Below are 23496 nucleotides of genomic sequence, written 5' to 3' on the forward strand. Positions count from 1 at the left end.
CACACACACACAGCCTCCGTGATGTACTGATCAGAGGTAACGCTGTGACTGAGAACACACACACACACACACACACACACACACACACACACACACACACAGCCTCCGTGATGTACTGATCAGAGGTAACGCTGTGACTGAGAACACACACACACACACACACACACACACACACACACACACACACACACACAGCCTCCGTGATGTACTGATCAGAGGTAACGCTGTGACTGAGAGCAGCGGAGACGCCGCAGCACGCGTTCCCTCCCCCCGGAAGTCCACCCACTCTCGGACCCTGGGAAAAGCCCTGAGGAAGTCTGAATAAGGCCAGCAAAGCGAAGGAGAAGGAGGGTCACCCTTCAGCAGTCTCGGAGAGGCCTCCTCAGAGGCGAACTCGCCCCCGAGCTCCTCTTCCTGAGCTCTCTCCCCCCGCTACTCACCCCAGCGGACTCCTCGCGCAGACTCACGTGGACTCGCACCCACAATCCTCCGCGAGACGCTTCGCCAGAACGGCACGCGAACGGGGCCAAACGACCTCCAGCGTCCTCCCTCTCGCAGAATGCTCTTCGTAGCCTTGCGCTTGCCGTACGCGTTCCGGCGCCTGCGCACGACCGCGCGCTTGCGCGGCTTGCTCGGCGGCGGGAGATGTTGAGGAGAGTTGGGATTCGCCGCTTCTGGCGGCTGCTTGGGACGCCTGATATCCCCTCTAGGGATGGCGGTCGTCGGCAGGTCACTTCTGGTGTCCCTCCCTCCGGTGGGACCGTGTTTAGAGCCCTAAATATCTTCGATCGGGACCTGAAGAGGAAGCAGAAGAACTGGGCGGCCCGGCTGCCCGAGCCGATGAAGTTTGACTACTTGAAGGAGGAGGTGAGGCGCGGGGCGGGGCGGGGCGGGGGCCTCCGGCGGGGCGGGCGCCTCCGGCGGGGCGGGCGCCTCCGGCGGGGCGGGCGCCTCCGGCGGGGCGGGCGCCTCCGGCGGGGCGGGCGCCTCCGGCGGGGCGGGCGCCGGGACCCCACTTCCGGCCGGGAGCTCCTGCGGCGCCCCGCCGGCTTCTCCTGTCTGCGAGGCCTGGAGCTGAAGCTTTGCCTCCGTGGCCTTCGACAGTTATCGCTGGAAGGCTAACATGCTATTCATTCATTCATTCATTCATCCAACTTAGCAAACATAGCTTGAGTTCATGGTATAGCCGGGTTCTCGCTTGACCCTTACCCTTAACGGCTTTCAGGAAGTCGGGGGAGGACATAGCAGACTGACATCATCAGGGAAATGTCATTTCAGCTCAAACATAGGAAGGTGAGGGGAAATGAAGGGATATTATTAGTGACGGTGATGCCCGGGCGGCGTGGTGAGACAACTAGCCAAGAGATGAAAGGTGGCGGGAGCCTTCCTAAGAACAAGGAAAGACCAGGACAAAGTCCCAGAGACCCAGAGGACCTTGTTTGTAGGGGCCTGAGTGAAACTGCAGCACAGAACTCAAATCCCGGTGGATATTTCTTCAGGGGAACAGCAAAACTGAAGTCAAGTATAATAAGATTTTCCGAGCTAATGGAGCTAATGTTTTTGAGCTGCTACTTTGAACAAGTCAGTAGCCTGATGACAACTGACAGTGTGTCAGACCTCAGAAATCCTTACCTTCAAACAACTAAGAAGCTGATAAAGTCTATGGCAGAGATAGGAAGTCAACTTTATACATTGTGGGTATCCCATTGGCAACACACTGTACACACTATTCTGATCCTACCAGTTGCTGGTTTCCTTCTGCAAAGTTCATGGTGTTATGTACTTAGGAGATTTCCTTCCTGGCGCCACTCTTCTCCCACCCCACAAGAAAAACATTCGGATTACAACTTGACTGAAGCCTTGCCAATGTGCAGAATTATGATAGATGAGATACGATTCTGTGAGATCTTCTTTTAATAAACAAAAGTTACTGGTATAGGAATGATTGCAGAGTGACCATCACCTCTGAGAAAGTACTATTTTATCTCCTTTCTTACCAGAAGTAAAGGCAGAGTTCTGAACTGACAGGTCCCAGTGGCAACTCTGTGATGAGTAGAATGAGTAGAATATGGGGGATATTAGATGCCCACATCTTTGTTGATGAAGCTAGTCCAGTAAAAGGAGGTTTTGCATTGTGATCTCTTTTAGACTGGGATAGAATTTGGGTAATGGTGGACTTTCTTGAGGTTTAGTTTCTTCTACTAATTTGCAAGTACCACTCGAAAAAGCTGTTCATCCAGGCCACTTGTAGTGGCACCTGCCTGGGCTCCTAGCTCTCAGGAGACAGGAGCAGGATTGTGAATTTGAGACCAGCTAGGTACACAGTGAAACATTTTCTCAAAAAAGAAAAAAATGAATATATTTTAAGATTGATTTCCCTTGTTTTCCTCTAAAAATATTGTATAACTTAAAAAAATTTCTCATAGTGTTCACTGATTTTGGATAGCAAGCACCATGAGTACCTAGAAAAATGTGAGAGACTTTTGAGTGGCTGTAAGTTGTAAGGTGATCTGATTTGTATTTTAGGAAAATAGGAGTTTCACAAAATTTGTGAGTGAATTTTTATTAACTGACCATGTTTGTATTGATCTGTAGTAAACCTTAGCTAACTAAGACGTTTTTCCTTTAACATGTCTTAAATGAATATATGTGAGCAATAATGTACTTATTATGTTCCTGTTAACTTTTCTTTCCCTTCTTTCCTTCCTTCCTCCCTCTCCCTCTCCCTCTCTCCTCTTTTCTCTTTCTCTCTTTCTTCCTCCCTCCCTCCCTTCCTTCTTCATCTCTCTTTCTCTTTCTCTCTCTCTCTTCCTCTTTCTTTCGTTCATTCTTTCATTCTTTTGCTTTTGTGCAGGTCCTGGGGCTTGAACTCAGGGCCTTAGCTCTGTCCCTGAGCTTCTTTTGCTCATGGCTAGCCCTCTATCACAGGTCCACTTCTAGCTTTTTTGTGGTTAATCAGTGATAAGAGTCTCATGGACTTTTCCTGCCCCGGCTAGCTTCGAAATTAGACCTCAAATCACAGCCACCTGAGTAGCTAGGGTTACAAGTGTGAGACACTTTTCTTTTTTCATATTTATGATCTTATATCACATAAACTTAGTCTAGGTGAAATTTGTATATGTGTGTAGACATATGTGTATACTTATTGTTCAGTCTTTATTAAATAATTTGCTTCATTAATTAACTGCTTAATTAAGTAATTTGCTTCAGATTATTTTCTGGTATATTTTAGTATGTTTCTATTTATTTGTAAAGTAAGTTGCTGTGGAAAAATAGAAAAAGGAATAAAAGGAAATACTTATATTAAATCTTTGTTGCATACTGGGGAAAAAAAGTATTACTTCTTGTTCTTCTCAGTTTATTGATGCCATTGCTTTTTGTAATCTTTCAGGTTGGAAGTCGGATTGCAGACCGTATATATGACATAGCCAGGTAAATGTTGGTATCACAATAAAGACATGCAAGATCCAAAAAACAATGACATATGGTTTACAATTTATTAAAAACATATATCATGTGTGCTTTAATAAAAGAAACATTAAATTTTGCAAATTAGTTTTGATTTTATGAACTTTTTTTGCTATATCTCTGGGCAGAATGCAGTCAAGTTTCCGTGATAATGGCTAAAAGGATGTTATAAACATGAAGTGTTTGAGATTAAACTATTAGAGATGCCAGTTTAAAATATCCTTGCATTGATGTCCTATTAGAACGTTATAGACCTGGAGATAAAACCCAGCCAACAATAGAACACTTGCCTAGAATATGCATGTCTTCATCTCTTGATTGTAAGGAGACACAAACAGAAAAAAAGAGTCATTTACATTGTCAACACTGTTAGCTTTAAAAACTGATTTTTAAATGTCTTATTTGTGAGATTTGAGGCCCACTTAATAATAGTGATAATAGCAACTAATTTTATTGAACAGTTAGCCTGTGCTAAATATTTTACATGTACTATTTCATGTAATTATCACCAACTCTGAGAGACATAGTTAGCTTTTCCATTTTGTATATAAGGACACTGAAGAACCAACAAGTTTAAATCACCTACATAAGGCCATAGGACTAATAACTTGTAGGCCTAAAATTTGAACTCATGCCTTTCTCATTCCAAAGCCTGTACTTATAACAGTACTATACTGTGTATGTTTATAATCAGTATGGGGCATTAGGTTTAAAAAAATGGCTGTGACCAAGTTTCTTCCATCTATCTGTTGGTGTTCTGTAATTTTGATGTACATTTTTAAAAAGAGTTGAACAGACTTTTTGTTCCAGTTTTTTAGGGGAAAAAATTTACTAGTAGATAAACTGTTAACTTTTCTGTCATAAATGACTTTACACCTGTGGCCTAAAACTACATTTCTATACTGACTTAGTATGGAGTGATATATTTAGAGGAGATAGATAGCATAATATGGAAGGTAATTGTTCTGACTCAATTTATCATATTAATTGCTTCCTGTTGGTTGAAATACTTGAGTTGTCATATTGAACACTCAGTTTTGTTTTGTTTTGTTTTTGTATTTTTTTTTTCAGGTAAGGGGTAGGTTTATTCATCGTTCTGGCTGGCACACTTGGTTTTTAGTAAAATTTATCTGTTATTTTGGTGTTTGGCTTGTTGGTTTTTGTTTTGTTTTGTAAGTTTTAACCTTTTATTCCCCCTTGACACAGGGGACCAAATCCAAGACATTATATGGTTAGGCACTGCTCTGTCACTGAGTCATTGAGAGTTCAAGTTTAACATATTTCATGTGAACATATCTAAGTGTTCTGACTCAACTAATTTAAGAAATAGGGATAATTACTAAGTTCCTGATAAGTATGCCAGTTTTCTCAGATTAATTTACATGTTTTATTGAATTAAAATAACCTCATTAAGTCTGTCCTTTAAATCCATATCATGAGCCACTTTTTATAAACTGTTTTGTTTTGTTTGCAGTACTAGGGGCCTCACTGTGGTACAACATGAACACTAAAGCTTGTTCTATATAAGGTGCTATTTGAATGGATCAAACAGATCACTATAGACTTCTGATAGATGTAGCTTATTAGACCAGGCAGCAAAGGCAGATGATGTAACTTTCTGAACAATGTCTTGACTTAAATTATTTTTAATCTAAGAAAAATCATCTCTTAATTGTTCAATAAGCTGTATTACAGATAGACAGTAAATACTTTGATTTTTTTTTTTTTTTAGAAATTTCCCCCTTGCTTTGGATGTTGGTTGTGGAAGAGGTTATATAGCACAGCATTTGAATAAGGTATATTTACTCAGTGACTTAATTTTTGTTTTGTGACATAAAATTAGCCTTTTATTGTTAATTATTAAATAGTCATATTAAAGGGGTTGCAGTTCCATAAATCAGTTTGTGAGTACAGTGCTTCTTGACAATGTCACCACTTCATTCTCCCCTATTTCTCCCTCCCATCCTTCCCACAAGTTACACAATTTATTTTTTAAATAGTGTACATTGTATATAATGACTGCATTTATTCACCTTTCTCCATTCCTTTGCCCTACTACCCTTGCCCCCCAAGAAAAAGGCAAAAGATGTTTCTACTTCATGGTATTCGTTTTGATAAAGTCTACTTTAGTTGTGTAGGTAAGCCTTGTTTAGTTGCCTAGTTCAGCCTTTGTATTCCTCCCCCAAGTGTACTCTCCTTTAGTCAGTTTGTATGTTAATGCATTGAGCACTGTAAAGGTTATCATGCTTAGTTGTATTTTACATATAGGTAAGGTATTTGTGTACCATATCAGTATTATGCCAGAAAACACTATTACAAAACTGGAAATCAATCTGTGATTAACACCTTTTCCTTTCGAAATTTCAGTAATTGTTTCATTTGTTGCTGCATTTATAGGTTTCTTTGTCTTTGTACAATCTGATCAGCTTTAATTATTCCATTGCAGGAAACTGTTGGAAGGTTTTTCCAAACAGACATTGCAGAAAATGCGTTGGTAGGTAGCTTTTTAACACACCATTGGTTTCTGCTCTCCCAGTTTGATTTCTATTTTTCAAAATGAACATAGCTTTATTTTCAGTCTGATTATAAATATAATACACATGAAAAATTAAACCGAATGATAAAAAAGAAAAATACCCCTAGAGGCAGCTACTAGTGACATTTGGTTTACATCTTTGCAGACATCTTTATCTTTTTCCCCTAGCCCCCTCTCTCCCAGAAGGACAGTTTTATTATCTTCATGTACAGAAAAATCAACATTGTACGCTTAGCCTAGCTTAGTGGCCAGCTCCTTAGCCTTCGCCTTTTCCAACTTGGCCATTCAGGCCACAGATTTTGGACCCGGGACATTGCCTCCCCAGTGACGAAGGATCCCATCATATCTGTCATTATAATTGGTCCTGATAGCCTCCACTAGCTTTGCCAGAGATCCTTTGTCTTCCAAGTTAACCTGAGTGAAAGGCAACGGTGGTGCATGTTTTCCTGTGGATGAAGCGCCCCAGCCTGGCCTTCCCCTTGATGTAGTAGGGAGCATCCATCTTGCGGCACAGGGCAGGCAGGAATACAACCAGCTTGATGGGGTCCATGTCATGTGCAATCACCACAAGCTGAGCCTTCTTGTTCTCTACTAGGGTAGTAACAGTGTTAGCCCCTGCTCAGAGGACTGGAGGTCTTTTAGTGGGGATGTCTCCCTTGCCAGCAGCTTTCTTTTCAACTCAGGCCAACAGTCTCTGCTGCTCTATCTCTGGCCTGTACTTAATGGGCCAGCTTAAGTAGCTGTGTAGCTAGCTGTCTGGCGGTTCAAGGCCTGGGAAAACTGGTTAATTGCAGGAGGCACTTTCAGCCGCTTGTAGAGGATTGCCCTTTGCCGCTGCAGCTAGATGTATTGGCGCCATTTGACAAAAGGTCCCTTTTAGGCTGGAAGTCCTGTCCAATGCCAAAGTTCTTAGGGCTTTTTTCAAACAGGATTTACTACCTTCTTGGCCTCCTGCTTTTTCACGACAGCAGGGGCCGGGACCACCTTCTTCCCCTTGACCTTCTTTTGGCATCTTGGGTGTCTGGAGCAAGCTTATCTCCCATTTTTAAAAAATAATATTGTGCTAATGTTCCTTGTATTGCCGAAAATTTCATTCTTTTCTGTTAGTGAACACTGTGTATGAATGTATGTGCTGACTTTTCAGATGGTTACATTATCTTCTAGTATATGGATAGCCCATGAATTATTTAGCTGAATTATATTGGACTATATATGTAATTTTCTTAAAAAAACAACAGGATGAAAATTTCTTTGTGATGCAACTATGTGTGATCTTTTTTCTACTTGGAAATGAATTCTTGTTATAGGATTTGTGGATTCAAGTATATTATACTTCCAATATACATCTTTGGATAGTCTGTAGAAAAATTGAATTATTTGAAAGTGGTTTGTCTTTTTCTCCTTGTTTTTTGTAACACTGGATAAATCACTTCTGTGTTTGTCAATTTACTAGGTAAAAATTAGAAATAGCTTCATTTTGTGCAAGTTTCTTTCATTATTAGATCAAATATCTGTTGATGTCTTTTCACTATTGGTTTTTGGCCATTGGTATTTCTTCTGAGTTTTGTAAGCTGTTTTGTAACAAGCCTATACTATATCTTTCTATGTCTTTTGCCTTCACATATTTTTATTTTGTTGTAAGAACTTGTGTTTTATCAATAGCGATATCAATCCTTCATCATATACATTGTAAATATTTCCCACAATTTGTGTTTATATCACTTAGAGCCTTTTGGAAATTTTTATTTTATCTTAAAATATATCTTATCTTTTTATTAGTTTCTAGCTTTGAGTTGTTTTATCTAGGCTTTTAAAAATCTAAGTATAAAAGTATTCACCCACATTTTCATCTAATACTTGTAGTTTTAATTCTACTGAAGTTCTCAGTTTTGACTGTAAGATGGATATTCTGTTTTGTTTTGTACAAATATCTGGCCAGTGTTTTCTGACTGATCTTCTGTATTATGTAAGATTTTTTGAGTACCTTATATTTTCTGTATACCAACTGACAAGTAGACCATTAATTTCAGTTTAATAGCCATTGAGTCTACTTAGGCAAGTTCTTGATATTTAATTTCTTTGTCATTAGAAAAATTCCTTAGGAACAGATATTCCTACTGTCAGTGTTCTAGCTGATGAAGAATTCCTTCCCTTTCAAGAAAATACATTTGACCTGGTGGTTAGCAGTTTAAGGTTGGTAATCTATTTGTACTTTTAAAAATTATATATTATAAATAGGAAATTTATGGTATAAAATCTCATCAGATAGAGAAAATAGATAATACAGTAAATATTTTTGAGTAACTTTTTAAGCTTTTTAAAAAATTACAGTTACTTTTAGTTTATAAACTGTTAAGATTTCTCTGGTGAAGGATTAAAGATCCTAGTAGAGATAATATGATGTGCTACCTCACCTTTTTTTCATCTTCAACTTTCCACCACTTGCTAAAACTCATTGGTGATAGATTTTTCCCCCTGTATAATTTAGCATTTTGGAATTGATCTTGATGGGGGCAGGAGTTTGAAATAGTATTCTGACTCTACCATTCAAATGTTAGCCTCCTCATCTAAAGGTAAGGAAAAGCTTGTATTTCCTTTTTCTTTATTCTTCTACATAAAAACATTGTCTTCAAAGTTACTGTTTTGTGGGTTTTTTTTCTTCTTTTGCCAGTCCTAGGCTTGAACTCTGGGCCTGAGCACTGTCTCTGAGCTTCTGTTGCTCAAGGCCTGCACTCTACTATGTGAGCCACAGTGCCACTACTGGCTTTTTTGAGTAGTTTATTGGAGATAAGAGTCTCATGGAGTTTCCTGGCTCCAAACCACGATCAGCCTTCTGAGTAGCTAGGATTACAGGTGTGAGCCACCATGGCCTGGTTTGCAAAGTTATTTTTAACTTTTGTATTTTGTTTCCATGTTCTTTTATGTTTATTATGTGAACATGTGCTATGATCTATTGAGTAGGTGGCAAATATAGGAGAAACAGAGCAAGAAGACTTGGAAAAATACAAACATGAATTCAGAAAGGGATTCTGTCCTCAGAGAACTCTTAATCTAATAGAGAAGACATTCTTTACTAGCTTATTCTCTTGCCTTCTTACAGTCAAGTAGATTTTCTTCCAAAGGTACTTCATGCTCTCCATGTCCTTCATAACCTGTTTTTTTTTTGTTGTTGTTGTTGTTGTTGTTTGGTTGGCTAGTTTTTGCTGCTACTGAGACCTCCCTCCAAAAACCTTTTAGGGCTTGCTAAGCACCTGGTAGACCTCCAGTCACTTTTTGGGGTATGGTCTTACTTTATGTACAGGCTGGACTTGGTACTGTGATCTTTCTACTTGTTTCCACTTGTTGCTGGGGTAACAGGCATGTGCCACTGTGCTCAGCCATTGTGCTTCTACTATAGTTGGTATGACAGGTGCATGCACTGCAACCCAGCCAATGATTGAGATGGGATCTCATAAACTTTTAAGCCCAAGATGGCCTAGACCTCTATCCCCTAGTCACCCTCCAGGTAGCTAGGATTATAGTCTTGAGTCACCACTCCTAGCTGTCCCAATCCTTTTGATATTTAATTTGGGATGGCCAAACATCACAATAACCCTGAGCTTTGCTGGTTTTAGCACTGAAAAATCCAGTGTTTCATAAAATTCTTCAGTCCTAGACAAACTTGAAAGAATGGGTTACTCTTTTTCCTTGTTTATAATTTCTTTTTTGAGTTTGTAATTTCTTCCCTAATTTGTATACTTCTGATAAAGTTTAGAAAAGTAGTCAACATTCTATTGTAAAATGGAAAACATGGTTCTTTTTTGTTTGGTTGGTTGCTTTGGGTCAGGTTCTCACTATGCAGCCCAGGCTATCTTTGGATTTGCAGCCATCATCCCCAGCCTACTTAGTGTTGAGGTTATAGCTATGCACCACCATGCCTGGCTGAAAAAACAGAATCTTGATCTAAGGGAAAGACCTCTGAGCAGAGAATCAGAACTTGAGTTTCAACTTTAAATTTATCTGTTTTCTATTTGCAAGTAGCTAATTCTATTACTTTCAGTTTTGTAGATTTTCATACTAGTAATTCTAATCTAAAGCAAATACATGTTTCTGTATTTTAGTTTGCACTGGGTAAATGACCTTCCAAGAGCACTTGAGCAGGTGAGAATTTGTCTTTGATTCTACTGTTCTATTATTATTATAAGCCGACAGCTGAGTGTGGTAATACATGCCCTGTAATCCCAGCAGGCAGGAGGCTGAAGCAATAAGATTATGAATTCAAGGCCAGCCCATGGTACATGGACAGTTATTGGCCAGCCTCAGATACATAGTAAGACCTTGTCTAAAAAAAAAAAAAAAAGGAACTATTTACTTAAAAGACTGACAATTCAAGAAAGATTAAGTATTGTTTTTTATAGGTTGGATATACTTGCCAACCTTTAACATGCAAAGATGTACATTGGGTGAGACTCTCCTCTTAAGAATCTTAAGAAATCTATTAAAAGAAGTAAGTTTTGGGGTTGGGAATGTGGCTGAGTGGTAGAGTACTAGCCTTGAGCAAAAGAAGCTCAGGGACAGTACCCAAGCCCTGAGTTCAAGCCCCAGGACTGGCAAAAAAAAAAAGAATTTTTGAATGTATTTATGATTTTTGAATGTATTTATGAGAAAATTTAATTCATGTGCCAAATAATACTGACATAAGGCATGTACTATATGGATTATTTTGAATCATAATTGCCTATAAATTGTCTATAGATAGGAACATATTCGTACTTGTTTTGTTTTTAGGTACTACTTAGCTTTGAATTTAGGGACTTTCACTTTATAGGCCCGCAAGCCATGCCTCCAACACTACTTTTCCACTGGTTATTTTCAGGATAGATTCTTACTTCCTGCATTAGCACACGCCTGAGCCATGATCCACCTACTTAGGCTCCCTGTCTTTTGCTGCGATCATGTCTTTGCTTAGATCATAGACTCAGATTGCCTTGTCCAACTTCTCTCTGTGAAGATAACATCTTGATCACTTTTCTGCCCTGGCTAACCTTGAACCATGATCCTCAGCCTCCCATACAGCTTAGAATTAGTCTCTTACTACTGTGCCCAGCTATCAGTTAAGAGAGTTTTTTTTCAGCTTTTCTGCAAGAACTGGCCTAAACTTCAGTCCTATTCTCAGTCTACAAGTTAACAAACATTACAGGTATGAGCCACCAGTAACTAACTGGAAGCTTTTTTTGTATATGTCAGTCCTGGGGCATGAACTCAAGGCTGGGTGCTGTTCCTGAGCTTTGTTGCTCAAGACTAGAGGTCTACTACTTGAGCTACAGCTCTGTTTCTGAATTTTTTGATACTTCACTGGAGGTAAGAGTCTCATAGGCTTTCCTGCCGGGACTGGCTTTGAACTATGATCCTCAGATCTCAGCCTCCTGAGTTGCTTAGAATTTTAAGCATGAACCACCTGTGCCTGGCTTGGAAGCTATTTATATTTGTATCTTCCCCATTCTTTATATTTACAACAACAATTTAGTGTTAGGTAACTAATTTATAATAGGATAATTTACATTGTACTCAGTATACTCATTTCCAATAGTAGATAAATGTTTGTTAATTGACATTTATCACTGAGCACATGTGGTCAAAGAAATAAAAGATCACTGTGGCTTGTAGTTGCTTAGGAAAACGCTTTTAAGATGAAGGAATTACTTAAACCAAGCCTGGATTGGGGAAAAGGCATTCTAGGAAGAAAAATTTATAGCATAAGTGAGGAAGAGTTCAAGAGCCTCAGTAGCATAAAGATAAAAAGAGGAAATCTATTGAGGGGCTTCATTAACTTAGAAGTCAAGATTTATTAGAAACATGTATAGGAGGGCTTGGTTACCAGATCAAGAAATTTATTCTTGATGCCATTCAGAGCTGTTGGAGAACTTCGAAGATTAAAGTGATAAGATTAAAAAGCTTAATTCCCTGCGTGCCGTAGGGTCTTACACCTGTAATCCTAGCTACTCAGGAGATTTGTATATTGAGAATTGCATTTCAAATTCAAAGCCAGCCCTAGCAGGAAAAAGAGTGAGACTCTTATCTCCAATTTAATCACCAGAAAGCTGAATCTTAGGCACTTGGTATAATAATAAAAATAGAGTTTGATGACCAGAGAAGGAAATAAAACTTAAGAGGCGTAAGGGAAGAAGCCAAAGATTTTAGTGGTTTGCTTTGTAATTACTTTAGAATATATTAAATACAAATGGAAGACAGTGCTTTGTTAGAAATGCTGGTCAAATGGTTAGAGTGCCAAGTAAAGCTGAGGAAGCTCAAGGGCCTGAGTTTAAGGCTTGGTACCAGCAACCAAAAAAAGGTCCCCTAAAACCACCCCCAAGTTCTGATTAACTTCACAATTCCACCTTCATCTTCACTAGTTATACATTGTAGTCTAAGAATATTGCTGAGTAAAAATTTGTGATTCTGGAATTTAATCTGGCCACAAGTTTGCCAAGTTATTTAGGTTTTTGTTTGTTTCAAAGCTGGAAAACATTTTTCTTAAAGAAAATTTATGTGTTACTAAGTAAATCCTGGGACTCATAATGGTTTCTCTGTGGATTCTTTTTTGCACAAGACAATCCGGTGTAATGGTTTAACACAATACTTATTAAGCTCACAATTTTGTGAGCTAGAATTAGGAAATTCTTTTGGATCTGGCTTGGCTCACTCCTAAGTCTGTTGTCAATTGCCAGATTGGGTGCTGGCTGGTTTACCTTGGCTTCAGCTGAGACAACTGGCCAATTTCTGAAATTACTTCATGTGCCTGATAACCTCTGCCAGCTAGCTTAGGCTTCTACACAGCATGGTAGCTGAGCAGGGCTCTAAGAGAGCAGGTGAAAGCATGCAAGGCCATTTGAAAATTAGACTTGAAACTGATACTCTCACTTGTACTTATTCTTTGGGCCAAAGTCAATCATGAGACTGTTCCAAACTCCAAGGAGAAGGGAAATAAACTCCCATCACTTGGTAAGAGTTGTAACAAAATGATAATGACATTTCACAGGTCAGAGACAAGGATCAGATCGGGGGTTTTACACTCTGTCACACGTTAATTTTTGTCTTTTTAAATATATATATATATATATATATATATATATATTTTAATTATCTTTATGTGGTTATACAAAGTGGTTACCATTCACCATTAAAAAAAAAAACCATAATGTAACATTCTTATAGCTGCTACTAGTGAGTGTATTGCCTGTTACAACTACATCCTACAGCAATGACTTTGAGATATTACATATTAGGTTATCTGATTATTTTGGCAAAATAAGATTGATAGTCAAAATATCAACTTAGGTATGATTATGTTCTTTTGATATTTTTAATCTATAAAATTTTGAATAGTACTATTTTGTATTTATTGCAGATTCATTATGTTTTAAAACCAGATGGAGTGTTTGTTGGTGCAATGTTTGGAGGCGACACGCTCTATGAACTTCGGTGTTCACTACAGTTGGCAGAGACTGAGAGGGAAGGAGGGTTTTCTCCACATATTTCTCCTTTCACTGCTGTTAATGACCTAGGACATCTGCTTGGGAGAGCTGGCTTCAATACACTAACTGTGGTAACTATCAAGAGAATCAAGTAATCCATTTTAATCACACTGTTCAGAAGCAACTTTTCATTTTAAAGGTAGAAAACTATACATATTGGACATGTGGGGCATTTTCTCTTGCTAGTGCTCTCCTTTTTTTTTTTTTTTTTCTTATTGCAGACAAGCTTTTATTGACCAGGTTTAGTATACATAAATACAACTTGATTGACTTCAGACAGGAATGTAAAATTTTTATTATTCGGTACTAGAGTAAGCAGCTCAAAAAAAAAGTATTATAGTTGGATACTGTTTTCCAAAATAAGGGTTAGTATAATATAGCTAGAGCATTGCAGATGATGGTAAAAACTGGTTATCTACAAGGGCATTTATAGTACTACTTCCCACCACCAGCACCCCTAAGTTGAAGTAGTAACACATGAGGCCCGAGTGACTGTGCATTCTCTGTGCCTAGTGGTAGTTTTGTACTTCACTAGGACAAGAAGGTTCCAGAAAGAATATTGTCAGGACATAGTGCAAAAGAAGCATTTGGTACAGTGCTGGGATAGGTGTGCTGTGGGTAAAGCTTGAATCCTCTTCCTGCCCTTTGACCAACTAAAGGAATTCATTTGGTATACTTCACCTTCCTAAGCATGTTTCTTTTTAAAATGCAAATATATCTAACCTCAGGTGGCTGTTTATGTTAAGTGCGATAAAGAGTACAAAGTACCTGGACTATGGTATATGTTCCGTCATAATAGCTACTGTTTCTTTTTTTCCCCATTTTTTTTTTTTTGGCGGGGGCTGGTCCTGGGGCTTGAACTCGGGGCCTGGGCTCTGTCCCTAAACCTCTCTGTGCTCAAGTCTATTGCTGTACCACTTGAGCCACAGTGCCACTTCTTGCTCTTTCTGTTTATGTAGTACTGAGGAATCCGTGCCAGCAAGCACTCTACCACTAAACCACATTCCCAGTCCTTGACCATTAAATTTATTCTGTGAAATACATATACTTTTTCTGAAGTACTATATTAATGTGTCCTAATTTATTTTCTAAAAATTCCTATCCATAATGATGGAGATGATTATGATTATGATGTATTGTTCACATAAATGGACTTGTTAAATGAATCCATCTTGCTGGGCTCCCGTGGCTCACACCTGTAATCTTAGCAACTCAGGAGGTGGGATCATGGTTCAAAGCCAGCCTGGGCAGAAAAGTCCCTGTGAGGCTCTTATCTCCAGTTAACCACTCAAAAACTGGAAGTAGCACTATGGCTCAAAGTGGTAGACCACTAGCCTTGAGCAAAAGAACTCAGGGACAGCACCCAGGCCCTGACTGAGTTCAAGCCTTAGGGCTGATGACAAAAAGAGAGAGAGAGAGAACCCCTCTTTTACAACTAACAGATACTAATTTAAAAAATAAAATAAAAATTCTCCCAAAACTTACATTTAATTAAGCATATAGGTTTATGTTGTATGTGTTATTTACACTGCAATTTTTTGAAGTGAAGCAAGCTAAATTAATGTGTAGTTGGTTTTATACTAATGTGACCCTCTTAATTAGCTGGTGGTCTAAATTAAGTTCATTTTCTTTTAGAATAAAACTTCCAGACTATTACATTAATAGAAAGCTGTGGAGGTGGTTCATCTTAATTTAAATAAGGCTTTTGACAAATTTATTGTGATAATTTTTGATGGAGATGGCGATTTTTTTTTGAAGAACTGTATCTAAAATATCTTGCTAATTTCTAGAAGGAATTTTATTTTTAATCTTAAGATTTCTCGCGTGTGTGTGTGTGTGTGTATATGTGTGTGTGTGTGTGTGTGTGTGTGTGTGTGTGTTCCTTACCAAGAACTTTTGAAAACAGTTTGTTAATGTACATATATTATAGTGTATAACGTATAAATGAAATGGTCTTGGTTAAGGTCCATTTTAAGAAATGTCCATTACTAGAGAAATTATTTATTTTTATTTTGTGTATATGTATCAGACCTAGGGCTTGGACTCAAGGCCTTGGTGCTGTCTGTGAGCTTATTTGAGCAAAGCCTGTGCTCTACCACTTGATCTACAGCTCTACTTTGGGATTTTTAGTGGTTAATTGAAAATAAGATTCTCACAGGTTTTCCTGACTGGGCTGGCTTTGAACCATGATCATCAGATCTTAGCCTTTTGAGGAGCAGTGATGATAGACATGAGCTACTGGTACCTAGCTGAGAAATGGTTTTATTAAAAAGCATATATATAACCTGGCCTATGTGTATGACCAAGACAAGAAAAGAATGCTGTAAACTGTCTATATAGAGAAAGAATGAGATAGAGCAAGGTCTAAAGTGAAAAGAAACCTCTTCCTGACTTCTGACACTTTGTCCTTCTCTCACAGTATTTATTATTTTATATTTTTATTCAAAATAGTTATTCCCAATAGACCAGCATACAGTAATGTTATTGAAACATAATAATATGACAGTTTCTAAATGTGTGTTTTCTTTTTTCATGTGTATCATAGAGATCTGTAGACATAGCTCCCTCATTCTTTTAGATTTCAAGCCTGGCACTCGACCCCTTGAACTGCTATTTTTTTTGGTTGGTTGTGAGGTTTGAACTCTGGGCCTGGGTGCTGTCCTGAGCTCTTCAGCTGAAGGCGAGCGCTCTACCACTTGAGCCCCAGCGCCACTCCCAGCTACCTCATTCTTTAAAATTTTTTAAAAATAAATATATGATTTTCCCTTGACTAGACACTTTTTTTGGTGGTTGTTGTCTCAGCTGACGCTTTACTACTTGAGCCATGCCTCTAGCCAAGCATTATGCTGGATATTTTGGAGATGAAACTTCAAAGACTGTTCTGCAATCCTTCAGATCCGTTTACTGAGTAGCTAGGGTTATACACATGAGCCACAGGCACCAGGCCAAATAGATGTTCTTTGTTCAATCAACCTTTTAATAATGACATTTAGATTTATTTAGGACCAATCTCCAATATAGACAAATTTTATGGGCTACATCTTAGAATGTAGCCCATAAAATTTTATCAAATCACTGTGTCCAGGGAAATGTAGTTATGACATATAAAGATCAGAATTTTCAAAGATTTGACCAAGAGGGTGATAGTTCGTAGGATACAGAATAGAGGTATACTGTATTGTTCCATGGGTAGAACTTGAGCCAGTTGATAGAATTTTAGGGAGATTTTTCTCCCAGTATGGAGATTATGAAGAATATAATTTAAAAAAAAAAAACTGCCAGCTACTGGTCGCTCACCAGCTAGCTACTCAGGAGGCTGAGATCTGAGTGTTGAGGTTTGAAGCCAGCACTATACATTAAGTTTGTGACACTGTTATCTTCAATTAACCACCCTAAAAGCTGGACTTAGAGACATGACTCAAGTGGTAGAGTGCCAGCCTTGACCAAGAATGCTAAGGACCCTGAGTTCAAGCCCAGAATGGGCACAAAAAATTGTTTTTTAAAATTTCTAGAGCTTGAAGTATAGTTCAGTTTTAGATTGCTTGCCTAGAAAATGAAAGGCCCTACTTAACTGGAAAAGAGGGGCGAGAGAGTTAGGGGAAGAAGACAGACAGGAGGGAAGGAAAACAAAACAAAAATTTCTTGGTTTTCATGGGAGATTGCCAATCCAGGCCCTTTTTAAATTTGAATTTTTGTGATGAATGTTAAATGAATATTATCTTTCTTTTTAAATAGGACACTGATGAAATTCAAGTTAATTACCCTGGAATGTATGAATTAATGGAAGACTTACAAGGTAAGGCATTTTAAAGGATTTTTAAATTCCATTTAAGGGACATTTGAGTCAACTCTGGTGAGCACCAGGGTAAGCACTGGGGAGCCATTCATGAGAAAGGAGACTGTCTTCACAAAGCTTATGATATACAGTAGAGAAGGCAGAACATTAGGCAGCTATCACGAACTATAACTTAGAATTGTGGTCATGCCATGAAGTATAGGCACATATTTATAAAAGTTTCTCAAAGGTTGGCAAGACTTTCCTAAAGGATACAGTTGAAGATGGCAGAACACTTTGGTAACTTCATCTAGCAATAACTTCATCTAGCAATGCTTGACATCTTACTTTGAGGCATAAAAAAATAGTTGGGTAAGTTTAGTCAGTAGGATAGATTCTGATCTAAGAACCCTTTCCAAAGAAATCTTGTTTGAAGAAGTTGGGACTAAGCTGTGTTCTAAAGAAACAAAGGTAAGTTACCTGTGCAGAAAAGGCAGGGAAGTGAGCCCTATGCAAAAGCAGCCTATGCAAAGACCCTTAGTAAGAAAGAACACGGCAAGATTGGAAAGAAGAGCATTTTAGCAAGGTGTTTAGCAGAAACACTAGGGAAGTATCGAATTACCTGAACCAAGAGAAAAAGAAGTTTCAGAGCCAGAGGAGGACTTGAAATGCAAAAGTAGCATAAGCCAGATGCTAAAACCTCTATAGAGCAGGGAGTGATTAGCCTTCAGAACAAACAGAAGTAACCTACCTAAGATTATGAAATTGATATAGCCAAAATGTTAATCTGGGCAAGCAACCTAATTCATGTCCTGAAATCTCTAATAGAGAAAGTCACAGTTTGGGAGACTTTCAGGTAGGTTGCTTTGCTGACTGGAAAATGATATCACTTCTGATTGATTTTTGGTATTTTACATTTGAGTAATACCTTTTCTCTCCATGTTTGTAGTATGTCTCATTTAAGTTGCCATTATTATTAATTCGCAGAATAAAAAAGTCCAGAATGTTGACCTAATTTTACAAAACAAGTTATATATCATCTGATGAATGCATGAGAAATTTTCGAGGCTTTCACAGTAGTTTTAAGGTAAGTTCAGTTACATTTTTTTAAGGCAATACTCAGTATTGTTCCACTAGTAAACCCTAATAAGCTCTTGATTTTGTTTTTAATAAGCCATTGAACTTTACCTTAAAACCATTGTGACAGTCTTATTACCTGCTGGCTGGATTTTTCTGTTATCCCAAGCCCAGGTTGAACCAGAAATCACAATTTTTTTTTTCCCCTTTCCTGAGCCTTGACCTCTGGGCCTGGGCACTGTCCCTAAGCTGCTTTTGCTCAAGGCTAGCATTCTACTTCTTGAGGTATGGCACCACTTCTGGCTTTTTCTGTGATTAACAGTCACATGGACTTTAGAGCTGGCTTTGAACAAAAGTCCTCAGATCTCACCCTTCTGAATAGCTAGGATTACAGGCTTTATAATTTTTTTTGTAAGTCATTCTCAATGAGGTTTCACCATGATATACTATGAAGTTTGACTCCATTTTAAAGATGGAAAAACAGGTCACAGGTTAATGGGGATTAAATCACTTTGTCCCAGGCTACATAAGATTGTAATCCCAAAGTCTGGATTCTTTTCACTAGAAGAGTAGACTCTAGAAGCAGTTACTGCCTGTGCTTTTAGCCATGCTCTCAAATTTCTCTCTGAGCTGAGAGTTATACCTGCAGATAGTGTATGTGTAACTACCCTAATTAACATGTCTGTCTAAATACTGATGCTTTAGAAGGAATTTTAAAATCTCTTCTTTATCACATATTCACTCTGTGTGTGTGTGTGTATATGTGTGTGTGTGTGTCACGTGCAAGCTTGAACTCAAGGCCTAGGTGCTGTCCGAGAGTGTTTTGTTTCTTGTTTTTTTGCACAAGGCTAGTGCTCTACCATTCCAGCCACAGCTCTACTTGTGGCTGTTTGGTAACTAATTGGAGATCGAAGTGTCATGGACTTCTTTGCCTGAGCTGTTTTTGAGCCATGGTCCTCAGAACTCATCCTGTTGAGTATCTAGGATTACAGGCATGAGCCACTGATACCCAACTTGTACATTTTTTAAAAAATTAAGTCTGGTTTTTATCAGTGTTGTTTATCTAATGAGTAAGTGGGCCCAAGCAGTAAGAAGTTGAGCAGAAACTAAAACATCACATCCATCATCAACAGTAGACTCTTCCAGTGTTAGTCCCTGTTTACTTTGAGGCATTATGAAATTTATGCTATAAAGGAGAATGTTTAAAAAGTAAATTATAGGATGGTCTGAAGTATTAGTACCAGAAACCTTTAGGAGTCATTTAATTTTGGACACCTTCAAGATCCAAAGTGCTTGATCGAGTTGACCAATTTCTTCATGATATAAAGAATAAACTCCACAATTTTCTTCATGTATATGTTATTAATTCAGATATTAAACTCACAAGGTACAGAAAATTGAGTTCAAAATCAGAGATGTACTATTTCAGAGAATAATAAGAATCTTTCAAGTTGGAGAAAAGGAACAGGGTGAGTTGTTGAAGCTAATTCATTGACTTTATAAAACTATTAAAAACTTGGTAGAGTATTATTTTTAACCCATTGAATGGATACTGTAGAGTTTATTCTTGATTGTGAAAGTAGAAATACAAAGGAAGAAAATGGCAATCCTGTAATAAAGTTCAATATAAAGAATGCTGTCTAATGAGTCTTCCAAATTTCACATGTATACATTCATGGCTTTATGTATTACATTTATGGTTTAGGAGTTAGGCACTTTGTCACTGTCCTGTCATCCGTTAAAGAACATAACTAAGCTGGGTACCAGTGGCTCATCGCTATACTCTTAACCTACTCAGAAGCCTAAGATCTAAGCATCATGATTCAAAGCCAACTCAGCCAGAAAAGTCCATGAGACTTTATCTCTAAACAGTAAAATGTCAGACTGGTAGTGCCAGCTGTGAGCAAAAAGAAGCTGAGCAAGAACAGAAAACCCTTAGCTCAAGCCCCAGTATTCTTACACACACACACACACACACACACACACACACACACACACGTAATAATAATAATAAAAACCTACAACTAAAAGGTATTAAATGTGGCACGTATGTATATAAAAAGGCACTGTCAATACTGATGACTCACCTAGGGATCAGTCATATTGCATTTGACTACCCGGCTTGCTTTTATTTATTTATTTTTTTTGGGTCCGGTCGTGGGGCCTGAACTCTGGGCCTGGGCGCTGTCCCTCAGCTCTTCAGCTCAAGGTTAGTGCTCTACCACTTGAGCCACAGCGCCACTTCTAGCTTTTTTCTTTTTGTTTATGTGGTGCTGAGGAATCGAACCCAGGGCCTCAGGCATGCAAGGCAAGCGCTCTACCACTGAGCCACCTTCCCAGCCCCAACCTGGCTTGCTTTAAATTGATGCTACCAAGCAAAACATGATGCAGCTTCCCTTCTAAAATGTGACTTCTTTGCCTGTCGTAATTCCCTTTGAGATGCTTCAAGTAGTTCTGTTTCAGAATCACTAAGAATGCTAGCTGAATGAGATTTCTTAGGTTACATGAAGATACTGTGGATGGATATACTGAGATTTATTAACTCTGTTATTGAGCTCCTTGGGGCAGTTGTTGTATTCTCTCAAATTGCCTGTAATGTATTTTTAGGTATGGGTGAAAGTAACTGTTCTTGGAATAGAAAAGCCTTGCTGCATCGAGACACAATGCTGGCAGCTGCAGCAGTTTACAGAGGTAAGGAGACTGCCCCTCCTTCCATCCAGGCATCACTGAGGACCTCAGGCTCTGCCATGTTAACTCCCTTAACATTACCAGTGCTTTTTCTTTGCCTGTTTTGTGCCATCAGATATCATGTCCTTCCTATAGGCTTTTATCTTTTTTACATGCACACTTTATTTCCTTACTGTTCAGCATATCAGTATTAAGAATTTTTCATATGAGGTATTCTCAGAATCTTAAAGTTATCCAAGTAACCCATTTCTCTTGGAAGAAGTAGATTGAGTAGATTATTTTTTTCCTCATGGATTTTTTCAGACTTGAATCATTATTTGCCTCTATAGAAATGTACGGAAATGAGGATGGCTCAGTACCTGCCACATACCAGATCTATCACATGATAGGATGGAAATACCATGACTCTCAGGTAACATTATTAAGGCATCACTTTTCTTTATGAGTTTACGTTTTTGTTTATTTTTCATTGTTTACTTAAGATTTTTAGTATATTCAACAAGACTAAAGAGTTAAACAGGGCTGTAACAATCTATTTTCTAATAATTTTCATCTTTATTATTATTTCCAGGCAAGACCAGCTGAAAGAGGTTCTGCAACTGTGTCGTTTGGAGAGCTAGGAAAACTAAATAATCTCATGTCACAGGGGAAAAAGTCACAATAAATATCTTATGCAATGTTTATATATTCCAGAATTTTCATCAGAAATGAGTAGCTCTCACAAATGAAATATTAGAGCCTGAGGCTATCTATAAGTTATTTAGTAGCAAACTTTTTTCTTATTGTGAAAATAAGTAGCAAACTTTTAAGTGATTAGAATAACCTAGTACTACATTTACATTTAGTAACCATTTCACATTCATGTTATTTTTATTTTCATAAGGATGCTGCTATCTAATGATGTAGATGTCTTTATTTTTTGCAAATCCAGCCTAAAAGCAAAGAAAATATTTTCCTGAAGGCTCACAAATATATGTTCCCATGTAGATAGAAAAACAGTGCTTATACTGACATTTTGTACTTTTTCCCTGTTCTGGTCTTTGTTATTTCTGTGGGAGGAGCACAGCCGTGCACATTAGGAGAGAAACAAATTGATAGGTTCTTTAGAGTTCTGACTCATTTAGAATAACTGCAGTAAGGCACTTAAGCCAAAATTATTTATCTCAGTGTTGTTTTCTTTGTCTTGAAGAGGAGCAGAGGACTCTTTCTCCAAAGCTCCTCTGTAGTTTTAGACTTTGAAAGCATATGAATCTTCATTGAATCCCCTTCTTGTCCTCTTTTTCTGCCCCTCTTTTTTGAGGTAGAATTTGGGTTTTTGTTTGTTTTTCCCAGTGCCAGGGTTTGAACTCAGGACCTCACATTCTCTTGTTGCTTGCTCATCTGGCACTCTACCCCTTTAGTCATGCATTCAGCCAGGCTTTTTTAGAAATGGAATCTCATGGACTTTTCTGCTGTGGCTGGCTTCAAATGTGGATCCTCTGGATCTCAGCCTTCTGAAAAGGTAGGGTTATAGGTGTGAGCTGTCACATACCTGGCTAAGACAAGGTCTTGTCCATATACCAGACTAGCCTAAAATATTCCAGTTGCCACTTCTCATATGCTAGCATTACAGATATGTACCACCATGCCCAGATGGAACCACCACAGTTTTATATTCCATCCTACTGTAGAAGAGAAGAAAACATTTTAAAGAATTACAGAGACAAAATCACATGTAAAAGTCCACACAGCAATTAACCATGTTATTTGCATTAGCAGGTTTTCGACTGTTACTATCACCCTAATCCAAGTTCATTGTTCCATTTTCATCCAGGGCTCATTTATTTGGAAGCAATCAAGCTCAGACAGCTTAGAATCAATGGGAAAAAGGTGGTGGCAGAAAGTAAGGAAGCAGGTGGGAAGCAAGGAAGAGCTCAACTTCACATGTATTTTCTCTAGTCAGTGATAAGATAGTTGCTATTTCATTTAACCTTGACATAGCTCTGGTATCCTCCTCAGCCTAAGGTAAAATATTACAACATCTCTTTCTCTTCTACTTCCCTACTCTTCTTTACCAAAAAAACACCAGTCTTATCAGTAAGGACTTTGTCTTAATCCTATGTAAAGCGTACTTGGTAATGACATGAAACTGGAATCATCTCAAAATAAGCTCCATTGGTTTAAAAAAAATTCTGAAAAATGAATAGGCCTAATGAGGATGACCCTCGATTAATGTGACAGTGATGAAAATTATTTTAGTATGAGTGACACTGGTAAATTATTTTTTAATTAATGTCTACTTGAAGTGTATTCTTATCAAGCTTTAATTGTTTTGAGTACTCAGAAAATTGTTTTTTCTGAATAGCCATGTTTTCCAAATGATTAAGAGTTTATCCTGTCAAGCAAAAAACTTCAAAAAATATCTGATCAAAATTTTTTCCAAAAGTTGTTAATACATA

At 38.2% G+C, this 23496-nt stretch overlaps 2 protein-coding genes and 1 pseudogene across 8 annotated transcripts in view; 1 reads left to right on the forward strand and 2 right to left on the reverse strand.

The window, feature by feature from the left end:
* Esf1 (ESF1 nucleolar pre-rRNA processing protein homolog) overlaps positions 1 to 524 on the reverse strand; it is a 55959-nt gene extending 55435 nt beyond the window's left edge. For 2 of the 4 annotated variants that reach the window (XM_042666412.1, XM_042666409.1), the window contains exon 1: positions 441 to 524. The gene's annotated coding sequence lies outside the window, so the exon portion shown is untranslated. The other 2 variants (XM_042666410.1, XM_042666411.1) reach the window with 2 other exon arrangements.
* An 81-nt stretch (positions 525 to 605) lies between these two features.
* Ndufaf5 (NADH:ubiquinone oxidoreductase complex assembly factor 5) lies at positions 606 to 21741 on the forward strand. Of its 4 annotated transcripts, XM_042666413.1 has the most exons (11): positions 610 to 867; positions 3392 to 3432; positions 5201 to 5264; positions 5915 to 5962; positions 8094 to 8197; positions 10105 to 10144; positions 13392 to 13589; positions 17254 to 17314; positions 20978 to 21061; positions 21388 to 21470; positions 21630 to 21741. In XM_042666413.1, the coding sequence occupies exons 1-11, from the start codon at positions 646 to 648 to the stop codon at positions 21720 to 21722; spliced, it is 1038 nt and encodes a 345-aa protein (XP_042522347.1). In that variant the 5' UTR covers positions 610 to 645; the 3' UTR covers positions 21723 to 21741. The 4 variants fall into 4 exon arrangements, 3 of the variants coding, with proteins under 3 accessions (XP_042522348.1, XP_042522347.1, XP_042522349.1); XR_006145235.1 differs by lacking the exons at positions 21388 to 21470; positions 21630 to 21741 and adding an exon at positions 18281 to 18380 and having other exon boundaries at positions 606 to 867; XM_042666414.1 differs by lacking the exon at positions 21630 to 21741 and having other exon boundaries at positions 606 to 867; positions 21362 to 21454.
* On the reverse strand, positions 6236 to 8046 carry LOC122096146 (annotated as a pseudogene).
* Positions 21742 to 23496: the final 1755 nt, after the last annotated feature.

Source organism: Dipodomys spectabilis, unplaced genomic scaffold, assembly GCF_019054845.1.
Source record: "Dipodomys spectabilis isolate Male_0828 unplaced genomic scaffold, ASM1905484v1 ptg000365l, whole genome shotgun sequence".
Taxonomy (NCBI): domain Eukaryota; kingdom Metazoa; phylum Chordata; class Mammalia; order Rodentia; family Heteromyidae; genus Dipodomys; species Dipodomys spectabilis.